Below are 13,176 nucleotides of genomic sequence, written 5' to 3' on the forward strand. Positions count from 1 at the left end.
CTATCCCCATTGGGGAAAGTAAGTAGGGACAAGTAAAATGTTTTTGCTAATTGTTTGAATACTTAGTTTGAAAAAGACAGAGTCTGTTTCTTTTCACAGTATTCAATACTGTAGTATTAATTTGTTTAAGTATCAGTTCCCAGTGAGTCCAATTTTAGTAATAATCGTGCAGTAATTTTTCCCAGAACATGACATTTTGCATTATACACCTAGAAGACAAAAGATCGTGCTATTTGTGACATCTTTGTTTTCATTCCCTAGTAAAACTTCGAAGATCCGTAATTCTTACAGGAGTCAGGAGATCATTAAATATTTCATATTATCTCCCAGATTTGTTTGCAAATCATATATCCTGTGGATGCGAAAAAATTAAAGTAGGTTTTGAGTCTGAAGGCACATGCACAAGGAGGTGGAACTTAAGTTGTAAAACCAGCCATATTTCAAGCACCTCCTGCCTTTTTTTTAGGTTGAAGTTAAAATTAATGACATTTAGTGAGAAAATAGTGTGTTGGAGGAAATGTTAAATAGTGTTTTCTCCAAAATATTTTTTTTTTAATTTAGCTTGAGCTTTTAAAAGAGTGTTTTCTGGGAGAAGTACACATTTCCTCTAACACACAGAGCCAGTATTTAAAATTTATGGTAGCAGAACTTGCAACGTCACTTATTTTTCCTGCTTTTTCATTATAAGTGTATTCATTGTTCTGTATAAATTGTACATTGTGTTAATATTACAAGTTTTCTTAAACTGGTATTTTAATGCTTTTACCAGATACCTGAGCAAAACAGAAGAAACAAAGAACATGAGGTTACTGCTGCCTGTTGGCCAACAATTTTGGGATATTTATTTGTGCTCTTAAACTCCTAATAATTGTCTTTTCATTTAATAAATAAATAAATAAATAAAGTCTGCATTTGGGACTGAGTTCTCTTCTGCCCAGGATGGCAGGCCAAAAGGCCTGAATATATTGAGAAGCAAGAGTCATTGCTAGTGCCTGTAAGCATAGTTGGGTTGGTTGGTTGGGGGTTTTTTTGTGAAGAAGCAAAGCTTACAGTATTTTCTTGTTCTGTTGACTGTGGCTTTTACTGCAAGGATTGCATAGGTATTGCCATGCATTCTGTGCTTGGTTTTCCTCTTTTGTGCTCCTAGGTGTTGCCTCCATTGAGAGATGTATCAAATCGTCCAGAAGTTGGCACAACAGTGAGAAACAAGCTGGTGCGCCTTATGACACACGTTGACCTTGGAGTAAAGGAAATTGCAGCAGAATTTCTTTTTGTTCTTTGTAAAGAGAGAGGTAAAAATTACTTTTTCTTCTCCCTTTTAATTTCCTAATGTAATTAGTATATTTGCCTCTTGCTGTAATTCTGGATTCTTGGAACACTGCTGTTTTTTATTTGTGGCTCATTGTAGTTCAATAATTTTCTGTATCATTTTTTGCAGTTGACACCTTGTTAAAATATACAGGCTATGGTAACGCAGCAGGATTGCTGGCATCAAGGGGCCTCCTAAAAGGAGGAAGAGGAAATCACTGGTACTCAGATGATGAAGATACAGACACAGAAGAATACAAATCTGCAAAGCCGAAGTATAGTATTGTTTTCATTTCTGCGTATCCTGTTGCAATTTAGATGTTTTGACATAACTATTTTGTTTCCCCTTTTACAGAGAAGCCAGTTTTGGAATTATGTGTGCTTATTATTAACTACAGTCTCCAGTTGACTTCATGGTCTAATTACTGAGAAACCAGCCTCTTTAACTTCAGTAGGGGGAACTATGTAAAAATGAAATAGCACAGAGACCAGGACCTCAGTAAGGAGGGTGGTGAAAGAGAGGTGGTGAATGAATGCAGAAGCATAATACCTGTGACTAATACACATGCATAAAAAGATGTAGAGACAGTAAGCACATGTTTAGGCAGAGCAGGTACGTAACTTCAGGTGCAATTCTCTTTCTTCACAAGGAATTTAGGTTAGTGGTTGGACTTCATGACCTTAAATGTCTTTTCCAACCAAAACAGTTCTGTGATTCTGTGATTCTTTGAGATGCTTGTCAAAAACAGTAACAAAGAAAAATGGAAAAGGTTTGTGGATCCTGACATGGATGGCATTCAAGGTGCAGATTAGAGTTTCAAAGTACGTGTGTGTTGTCTGTTTAAATGGATGCTTAAAAAGTTGGAATTGTTAAATGAGAGTAAAGGAAGCTATCAGAGATGATACTGTAAGAGTAACAAAGCAGGCCAAAAATATTTTGAAGAGCAGCTTACTGGAGGCATTAAGAGTAAGGAGAACCTTCTTCACTGGTGAAGCTGGAAGCCCAGAGTGTGTAGTTGATCATTAGATGGTTTAGATGTAAGTAGGCAGAAAAAGGGGGTAAGTCCATAGCAAAAAAGCTAAAGGAATTACTTTGCATCATTGTTGTTATGAGGAAGGTTGAAGAAGTTTCTGATCTGCATCTGATTTTCTGTATTCCTGTTAAATATTTGTGATTAAGCTGCTTGAAAAGATAATTTGCTCAGAAAGTGTTCTTTAATTCTCTGCTTCTGTTACCATTTCTGTATTGCTGTTCACTTCTTTTAACAGTAAAAATAGAATTGGCATTGTAAATTCTCAAAGTAAAGTAACCTTAATTTGGTTTGAGGAAAAATCATCATGGGAAGGGAATAGTAAATAATTCCACAATTCTTCATGAGTAATTTTTTTTAAATTAAGCCTGTACAGAGTTAGTTGCAAACATGGATCTGTCATTCTGTTTCCTGTCTATGTTGTTATTACTAATGACATTGTCATTATTACAATTGTTATTCCCCTGCTTTCAAACTGCTTGTGTATGGGTTATAACATAACAACAAGTACTAGTGGACTGTGTATTTCTGAGTAGCTAACCAGAAGTTAATACAGTGAATCACCAAGAAGATAATATAATGATTTGTGGGAAAAGACTATGGAAAATGTGTAATTATGAAGGTTGGCTATTTATAGTAAAAACTTTTTCTGTGCAGTTCAGACAGTTTTAGTCCTGGTGGTTTCTTTTAGTGTGTTCCTCTTTCCTCCTATCAAGAAGATAGACAATTTACATACATAGTTCTATCCTAACTGTATTGCTTTTCCATCTCCAGCATTAATCTTATCACTGGTCATTTAGAAGAACCAATGCCCAATCCGATGGATGAAATGACAGAAGAACAAAAAGAGTATGAAGCTATGAAGCTTGTCAACATGTTTGATAAACTTTCCAGGTATTGTATTATAGCTGCTTTTGAAGCAGCTCATGTCCTGGCTCTTTACTAAGGTCTAGTTCTCCAAAATACTGCTATAATCAACTTCTTTGCAGGATTAACTGCAGAGACTTTGCACTCTAACTGCAGAGAAAAACATTTAGCACTTCAAAGAAAAGAGCAATATGTAACAAGACTTCAGAGCAAACCTCTTTTGGAGAGGAATGGACAGAGTCAGGAAGATCTGGTGGCAAGGGAACCTGCTTCCTAAGTGGATAGGTTGATAATAATTAATAGAATTTCCCCTTTTAAAGTATGAGGGACAATCCAAGCCCAAGGCAACTGTACACATTTTCCCCAAGTCAATGAGCAGCATCTCATGGTAACTACTTACATCTGCTGCTTATATAAAGAACAAATACAGTGCAAAAATAATTGTCACCAGAAGCAATAAATTACATAATGGAGCAATTGAAAGGGAATTAACAGTTAAGAATTATTGTGGATTTATTAGACTAAGTGTGGACTGGATTACAAGTGAGCCTTTAAAATTTCTTTCAAATGACTGAGGTAATGCCATAAAATAAAATTATACTTAATGAAACATAAAGGTGTATGTTATTGATACAGGAGGTTTGTTTATTTTAAAACTTTCTACGTACAAGAAGGGAACAGATCTGTGCTGTTAGCTAGAGCTTTTTCTATCTTTGACTCAATATGCCTGAAATTTGCTGGTTTTTCTTCACCCATACGTGTTGCCATATTGGAGTGATTGCTTGTAGTTTGTTAGTAAAAGGGACACCTTTTACATTCTTGAGGAACATTTAATGTAGCACTAATTTATCACTGCACTGAGCTGTAGGAATTTAGGTAAATAAATAAGTAGATCATTCTTCAAACGTGGGAAAACTCAGCAGCTAGAATGTGTTTGTATTTTCTGAGTGTAGATAATCAAATAACAGCATCTGTTGAGAGAAATTCAGCAAACCAAGTATTTTTACATCTCTAAAATACAGCAAAAGCTGTAGGAGAATCTGGATTTTATGTTAGCTGGCAAAGATTGAATTACATGCAGAAGGGAAGGCAGGAAAATATCTCGGAACAACTGATCTGAGACTGTCAGTGAAGCAGTTGGATACTTTTTCACATTATTAGCATGGAAAGCAAGTGTAGTATGTTAGTAAGAAAGAGCAGAAAATGCAGTGCACGTGTAATCCTAATAGAACTACTGGGGAAAATTGAATGATTGCTGTGTAAACTAGAGAATTGGGAGCTGAGCAATAGGGGTGCTGCAGTAAAATGACTGAGTGCTGTGAAACTTTTTTAAAAGGAAGATTGAGACTGGAGATAAGCTAAGACTGCAGAGCAGTCAGTTGCTGTCACTGGAGCACTCACACACAAAGTCCAAATGGCATTACTGTAGCATAAGAGCCTTTTCAGTTCAGAGGACTGGAGGCACCTGCTGCCTTGCCTGCTACCAACTGACAATAACTAAGCAGCTGGTGCCCTGTGTCACTACTGATCCTTTTGGCCAGTAGCATTACTTTCACCTTGGGCTTTCTGTGTCACTTACCATCCACCTGCAGTTTCTTCTATAGTACTTAGACTGCAAACTCCTCAGGGCTGGGACTCTTTCTGTTGTAAGGTTTTTGTTTGGGTTTTAGTGTAGTGATTACTGTGGGACAGTGTTGTTGATGTGACCCCTTCTGGCGCTGTGAGAACATGAAAAAAATCACTTGACTGTTGTTCCCACTCTTTGTTTTACTGGAAATTGGGCAAGGGGAAGTGCTGGCAAGAAGAAAAAAGAGAGTAAGACTTGGTTTTGGGAGGCTGTGGGATATTTTAAATGAAAGCAATTGAGTGCAATTGTGGGGTTTGCAGATGTTAAATAAAACGGGAAGCTGCCAGTCTGGTACACAAGAAGAAAGAATTAGTAACATGCTGATGGCAATGGGAGTCCCTTCATGTATTTCAAATTGAATGCTCAGCCCTTCAGTGCTAGGAGTTTTCAGATACTTTAAATCTTCCAGTGGAATGCACTTTTTTCCTTAGCTTGCAACCTACAAATTTAAACTGGAGGTTCCTTTGATATGAGTCTTCAGCTGATTCTGGATTTTGAGTCTTGCTTTGAGACAGACTGGTGGTGACAGGTTTCCTACTTCTCCTGGTCTTCGTTGTTGTCACCATAGGAGAACTGAGCAATTTCAGTTTGGTGCAGTGCTTTGCTTTTAAGAGCAGAGGAAGGTGGACAGGGAACCAACAGCCCCTTCCTCTGATCTTGAATGAGTTTGTGTAACTTTATCTGTGTAACCTGAACAAGAGCACAGAGTCAACTTGCATGACCTCCAGCAAAACTGGTTTGCTTAATACACTTGTCCCAGTAATGCAAGCTCAGCTTTAAAGAGGTAGCATGCTTTTTCTGGAGAAAGGTATGGAAAAAACAGAAGTTGAAGAACTGACAAGCTTGCTTCCCTTCCTGACTGATGAGGATAGTCAGGCCAGACTGTCACTGGACTGTTCTAGATTTAGCTTTGACTGGCTCTGTATTGTTTTTGAAAACTTACCTGATGAGCAGTTGAACTCAGAACACAAATTTGCAAAATAGTACTACTTCATGGAAAAGTTATAGCCTTTATTAATGGCCACTGTTTACACTGTACCCTTTGTACAAGTTTCTTGAAACTGTAAGTGATAAAGTGGCATTTTCTCCCATGTTGCATAAGATACTGGTGTGTTTTTGCTCTCCAGGATTGCACTGAAGAATTGAAGTTGCTTTGAAGTGATGTAAAACTGAGCCATGCTTTTGGTCATTTTAGGGCTTACTTCCACAAGTTTTTTTCTAGTCTGTTAGGTTGTCAGTGTTTAGGCCTGTTCATGGGATAACCAACCATTGATAAGGCTAAGTCAAAAATCAGTCTCCCAGTTTTGTTGTTTCCAAAATGGATGGAGCAAAGCTGAATGTTGCTTGTGAACCTATTTCCTCTACCCAAATATTTTAACATAGACTTGAGTTCTACAAAATCTTTTATAGAAAAAAAAAATTTCTGAAATTTGGCTGGATGAGATTACTTGTAAAAATCATTAAATATATATAAATTTTAAGTGTGATGAAAAATCTTGACTACTGCAGGTCTTGGGAGATGTAGATGTTACTTAGGTAGTTTGCTGGGTAGCTGTACTTAACCCTGAAGTAACTTTGTGGGCTTTGTCTGCAGTAAGGATCTATACTATCTCAATTCACTGAGAATTGTTTGATGACTGCAAATTATTTCCCTCTGTATGTGATGCACATCTTTGAGCTTTGAAGAACTCCCCAAATCTGAAAAAAAGATTTAACTCAACCCTTCATTTTTTTTGCAAAATACCAAGTTAGCCATCTTAAATCAGTGTTTTATGATATTCAGTCTCATTACATAAAAGATTATTTGGAATACTCAGTGTTAATTAAAATGTCTGCAAAAAATGCTAACATTTTTTCTATTATAAATGGTAGGTAGAATTGTATATTAATTGACTAATTTAAAATGTCAGGATGCTTTTTCCAAGCCAACCTTGTATTAATAGCAAGAATCCTTTTGCTGAAGAAATGGTCTCCAATTATCACAGCTTGGGTTTTGTTGTACATTGAACAGAAGTCAACAAAACAAGTATGTCAGAGAACCTGTCTAAATAAGCAAGCGTACTCATTAAAAACACAAAATTAATCATAGGGATGAATAAAGAAGGCAATGTTACATAGATTTTTTTTTTTTCCTTCCCTTTCTAATAATGGAACAAAATAATGTTACATGAAAGGATCGGAACTATTATGTAGTACTCAATTATAAGGAGGTGAATAGGTCCCTAACATGCCATTTTATCAAAGGAGCAGACTGGTGTTTACATGGTGGCTGTTTCATTACAGACGCCGTCATTAATTCCATGTGTCAATAGTGCCCCGTAGCACGTAGCACAGACAAGAAAGAGTTACCCTTCAAAGCAAGGGAATGATTTTTTGAGTCGTTATCAAGCTAAATGGCAAGCAGGAAGCTAGAACTTGTATGGATATATTTGAAGGGACTCACGGGAGATCTGAAAGTGGAAGAAGAGAATGCATTTTACCAACTCTTTAATTATGATGTGTTTCTAAGTACACTTGAATAGAATGCTTTGTTTGCATTAGAAAAATGAATGTTGCAAGAAGGTGTATTTGATTATATGGGAGGTCACAGAAGGATGTTCAAATATCTATAAATACACATATTGTGTGTGTGTGTGTGTGTATATATACACACACCCACCCCCCTTCGTGTGCACGGAGGTATTCCTGCTGCCACCTACTGGGCTGAAGCAATCTGTCTTCTGCCCAGTAGATGGACCATAAACTGCCAGGCTCTGGATAATTAGCTGTCTTCTCAGGCTATTATGTGCTAGTTTCTGGTGCTTCCCTTGCCACCTTGTGTCTCACCTTAAACAGTCAGCACATCCTCAGCTAGCCCAAGTTGTCAAAGCTCAGTTGAGGCCTGTAAGCAGCCAGTGCTAAAGGGGCAAGTTGCTGAGGCTGGCAGAGCCAAGACCATTCACACCAGGTAAGGATCAGCTTTGTGGGCTCTTGTGTGTTCTGAAGTTAGCTGAGTGGTGCCTTTTGCAATCCTACCCAAAATTCTCTTAATTAGCAGATAGTTGTTCCAAGCCTCTGAAGCTAGCTTTGTGGGCAGCCCAGTTCTTTTCATCTTTATGTCTCCTTCTGTATTTTTTCTCTGGGAAAAACAGGAATAGGCCTGTGTAGCATTCAGAGCTTGCAGTCTTCACTGGTGAAAAGATGCCATGTTTTACACCATTTTAGGACTAGATTAAGGTTAGGAAATAAATAGGTAGATTCCTGTTTCTCATCCTACCTCTTCCTTTGATGGTCTAGAGTATTTCTGCCTTCATACGGTTCAGTTTTATGGGGTAGCATTTGTTTGAGGAAGGGTGTATGGAGTTCAGCCTCCTCATACAGAGGAAGAACAGCAAACTTGTAATGATGGCCCACCATTCATCCTGTTCTGGGACTTGCAAAGCAGGAAGCTCTTGAGGAGCTTCTTATCCTAGGAAATGTGAGCTCAGCCTAGCTCATAGTTAAAGCCTAGAGAGGAGAAATGCACTGGGAATGAACCTCAAATGCAGTTCACAATGGTGCACTTCAAAATGAATACAGCAAGCTGCAAAACGGGCTTTTGGGCATCGCTAAAGAAGATACAAATGCATGACAGTGACTCAGACTTCTACGTTACATTGTCATGCAAAAGTCGTTGCATTATCCCCAGAAGACCCCCACAGAAACCACAGATCAAGACTTGTGCATATGGGTGTGTCTTGTCTATTGCATCTGGTGTTCAGTGTCTCCACAGATGGCTCACCAGCAGAGAATAATTTTCTGTGGAGTTCTGGAGTGTGTGTAGCAAGTTGTAAAAGTGAAACATGAAAGGGAAGTTGCGAAGAAAGAAGTATTTCTTTATAACTGACAAATGACGAGACAGGACTTCTTGACAGTATTTACAGATATAAGTATGCTTTATGTGAGGAGAAGGAAGTCCCCACATAAGGGGCCATGGGACCTTGTTTTTCCATGTTTCTCCCTTCTTCTATAACTGTTTCTTTAACCTTTACTAACCATTATAATTTATATGTTACCAATAATACATTGTAAATTACTAGTAAATTATGTGATTCTGTGTCTTCTGGCTGTAATGTTAAATGTTGCAATTTAAGAGCACGCATTGTGGTTTGGAAAACAAAGATCTAGAATCTTGTCAGCTTAGATGGCAAGCAAAGGTGATTTAATTCTTTGTGGCTATATTTTTACTTTTGGGATTTAAAAAATATGGGCAAAGCACTTACTCTTCAGGTTATTCTTCTCCAAAAATAAGTGTACTAGTTTACTACTGAAGCTTGGACTTAAGTAAATGGCACTGAAGGATTGTTGCAAGATGGATTAGAGATTTCAAAGGACACTATGGTGTTTAAAGTTTAAAAGCTAAAAAGGCCTGAGATGCATGTTTTTTTCCTGTGAAAAAACATCTTTGCTATTAGACACAACTCCAAAGCACTCAGGCTTTGCCTTTGGGGCAACCCCTATAGCAGGCAGGGAGGGTTCTGGTCCTGTTTGGACACCAGATCTGCAGTCTTCATTTTTTAAGCCCTTTTGAATCTGATTTTGGGTATTCTTTTGATATCTTCTCCACATCTCCAGCAGATACTTGAAAACTTAAGTGAGCCAAGAGTGCTCTTATTTGGGCGGAATCTGCATACTACAGATTTCATTGCCTGAAGGAAGGTTAGACCCCCACCTAGAGTATTGTGTCCAGTTCTGGAGCCCCCACCATAAGAAGGAGATGGAGCTGTTAGAGTGAGTCCAGAGAAGGGCCATGAAGATTATCAGAGGGCTGGAGCACCTCTCCTGTGAGGACAGGCCGAGAGAGTTGGGGCTGTTCAGCCTGGAGAAGAGAAGGCTCTGGGAAGGCATAATGATGACCTTCCAGTACCTGAGGGGCTACTGAAAAGCTGGGGAGGGACTTTTAATGAGGATTTGTAGTGATAGGACAAGAGGGAATGTCTTTAAACTGGAAGAGGGGAGATTTAGGTTAGCCATTAGGAGGAATTTCTTCACTGTGAGGGTGGTGAGACACTGGCACAGGTTGCCCAGGGAAGTTGTGGCTGCTCTGTCCCTGGACGTGTTCAGGGCCGGGCTGGATGGGGCTCTTGAGCAACCTGGTCTAGTGGGAGGTGTCCTTGCCCATGCAGGGGGGTTGGAACTAGATGAACTCTAAGGTGCCTTCCAGCACAAACCATTCTGTGATTCTATAAGGAAGAGGACTTGCTGTCGCTCCTCAAGCATGACAAGCTATCTCCAGTCTATGTAAAGATAGATCTTACTCTCACGCACACACAGGCAGAGTCCAGCGTGTGCTCTTCCAGTTATGGTCAGTGAAAACCTCATTCCCTGGCCCCCAGCTTCCAACCCAGACCTTGTTAGCATAACCACAGCAGTTTCTCCAGGGCCAGTTTTTCATATTTCAAACTGCTGTGGGATTTGTGAGCTTATCACTGTAGTATCTGATTGCCACATCTCTACAAACAGCTGCAAAGGCAAATAGTCTTTGCTCTTCCTGAGTAAAAAAGACTCTTGGAGACTTTATTTAACCACTGTTTGACTGTACAAATCTAGCATACACGTGCTGTGTAATTCAGTTGTTGCCTTTCTTGCCTTTCCTGTGGTGGTGAGGTTAGATTGCCAGCTGTGTACAAGCAATTCTTGTGCCCCTTTTCAGCCAAGACAGTAGTGCAGACCAGGCAGAGAGCTGGTGAAATGCCTTTGCTTCCCCATTGAGGGATGGAGTTTTGTTGTCTGGTGTTACATGTGTGTTATATTGGCAGTTTTAGTGGGCTGCCTTTCAAGCACGGGGAAGATTGACATCCAGCCTCTTCTCCTTTATTTAAGGTGACTCCTGAATATTTAAAGGTATTCTTCTTTTTTTTTTTTCGTAGAAAATCAAAATGTTATCTTTGCCCTTACAGCTTTTGCCATAATCCACATATAAATGAGGTGATAAAAAGTAAGGATTAAATAAATCTTTGCTAATACTTTTTGATTGGCTTAATCAATAATTAATCATCTCTTAGATGAGGCTGTAGCTTGTGGAGTAGATATAATTGGATTAGCTGCTGAGAGGCCTTTGGAGCTTTGAAGAGATTAAAAGGGCTGTCAATCCTGTAATTAAACTGCCACAAACAAAAGCAATAGTATTAGAATCAGTCAGCTTTTTAAAAATGAATCAACAAGTCTTTACACACCACTAGTAGTGGTGTAGGCAGAGTCCGTTCTCATAACTGATTTATTTCCTTCAACAAGATGAATATCTATCAAATCATTGTTTTGATTGCCTGGCCATGTATTGGCCAGAACGGCAGGTGAAATTTTAGGAAGAAACAGCAGTCAGAGAACTCTTAGAAGAAAAGCTAATTTGTGTATCTAAACCAGTGAACCTGCTCCTTGTCTTGAGCCTATTAGCCACTGACTTTTCATGGTGTCTTTAATTGGCTAAGTAGGTTTGGCCTACATGAATGAAGTCTTTATCTGTCCTGCTCTTCCCCTCCCACCTATTTTAAAAGGTTTTTTGTTCCACTTTCTTCAAAACAGAGGGCTTTAGCAGAAATAACTTCCTTTTAAAGGCTCATTATGTGCTAGAGCATATACTGTATGTGACTGTATTATACACATGTGAATTGATATATGTGCATATGCTAATATATATCCTTTTTTTTTCCATCTCTTGCAGAGATGAGCTTATAAAACCAATGGGAGTGCGGCCGGATGGCACAATGGCTCCTTTGGAAGAAGCAGTCAGCCAGTACCACACCAACAAGCAAGACAGTTCAGAGTCAGACTAAAGCATCACCTGCTTCAGTCTCAGTTCTCCTCTAATCCACTTTTCCTTAGAGCCACAACATCTTTTATCTAGGCATTTTACCCTCACATTAGCCAGCATCACTTTAACTCTTCTGTTATTGGGATATTTAAATGGTGGGTCCTGTGGTGTAATGTCTGAATTTTTATTATGTCTGTGTAAAGAACATATTAGTTTATTAGTTTATGATCTTTGTTAATTGAAAACTCAGTGTATTTCAAAGGGATGAAAAGTGAATGTCTACAGTGTAAAATAAAATATAAACACTTTAATTTTCCAGAATCATGTTTTCTGAACCCTATAGGTTTTCCCATTCTTGATTTATTTTTTTTTTTTGGTATGGTCTTGCCAGTCTCTCCCTTTATGTAATTTTAATTAAAGTGTTTTGCTTAATGGCATTAGGAGCAGAGGGTGTTTAAACTTAGAATTCTGACTCTCCTTGTGAAGCTGCCTTAACTGGCATTCCACAGTGATTTCAGAGCTACCTTTTTAAAAACATAATTGGATTTCTTACTGATACACTCTTCTGTGGTTAAGCTGCTGCTGAAGGTTTTACCAATGTGTCAGTCCCCAGTGGTATAATTATCTTTATATTGGGAACAAGGTCATGTATGTTGTATGTCCTCCTTCCCCCTTTCCCTCCCACCTCCTCCTATGACCACATAAATACATCCCACCCCACAGTTTGTGGTGAAGTAAAGCTGCCCCTATTCAAAGCAGCATTCAAGTGTGTACACTTAGATGTTGCTGTGAATGAGAGTGGACTAAAGTGAAGTGCATGTGCAAGTGTTTACTGAATTGGGGCCTACTTTTGGAGATGAAGAGGTATGCCTCACTTGAAGGGAAGTCAAACTAATCAACAAAGAAATACTTCCTTTTACAGAGAACTTAGGAAGTGATGGGATAGAGAATGGGAAGGTGGGAAGGAGAAAAGAGTTACTTTCAACTCTGTACTCTTTAAAAACAAAGATTAAAGCTTTAGGTGTGCTGTACTGCTGTCGTTGTTGCCTCTTTGCCTGCTTGGTTCCTTTCTCTGTGAGTTTCTTCCAGCATGAAGAGTAATCTGTGTCCTAGTTTGTAATTCCTTTTTATTTATTTCTTTGTTCAGAAGTGTACACATGCCATTCTTGGGAACCCTTCAGAAGTTGGGGAAGGTTCTCCAGTTTGTTTCCTCCAACTTGACACTGGCTTCCAGAACTGAGGAAGCTGGTGTTCGAAGACTTTGTAAAGGGAGGACTTGGTATGAAATTATAAGGAAGCCAGCTGCTGTTCTCAAAAAGCAGTAGCTACAGCAAAACCCATCAATGTATTGATAATACTGTGATCATACCCATGAGGTATTAATCCAAAAGGGGAAGAGAGAAGTTGTCCATGAAGAAAAAGTATGCTGAAAAAATGTTATTCTATTTAGCATCGTCCACTGACTACTCTGAGCCCAGCACAGGCAAATACTAAGTACACTGCAGGTGCAAAGAATTTATGAATCCTCCCTGAGGAATAAAGCTTAACTAGCTCTGTTAATGAGGGATTGAGCA

At 38.8% G+C, this 13,176-nt stretch overlaps 1 protein-coding gene across 2 annotated transcripts in view; it reads left to right on the plus strand.

Moving 5' to 3' along the window:
• The window catches only part of RIC8B (RIC8 guanine nucleotide exchange factor B), a 35,757-nt gene extending 23,124 nt beyond the window's left edge, over positions 1-12,633 (plus strand). For both annotated transcript variants that reach the window (XM_051637231.1, XM_051637318.1), the window contains 4 exons: positions 1,148-1,292; positions 1,439-1,583; positions 3,114-3,233; positions 11,513-12,633. In XM_051637231.1, the coding sequence (XP_051493191.1) occupies positions 1,148-1,292; positions 1,439-1,583; positions 3,114-3,233; positions 11,513-11,624 (522 nt within the window). In that variant the 3' untranslated portion in view covers positions 11,625-12,633. The remainder of the gene's footprint in view (positions 1-1,147; positions 1,293-1,438; positions 1,584-3,113; positions 3,234-11,512) is intronic.
• The last annotated feature ends 543 nt before the right edge of the window (positions 12,634-13,176 follow it).

Source organism: Apus apus, chromosome 1 (assembly GCF_020740795.1).
Source record: "Apus apus isolate bApuApu2 chromosome 1, bApuApu2.pri.cur, whole genome shotgun sequence".
NCBI lineage: Eukaryota > Metazoa > Chordata > Aves > Apodiformes > Apodidae > Apus > Apus apus.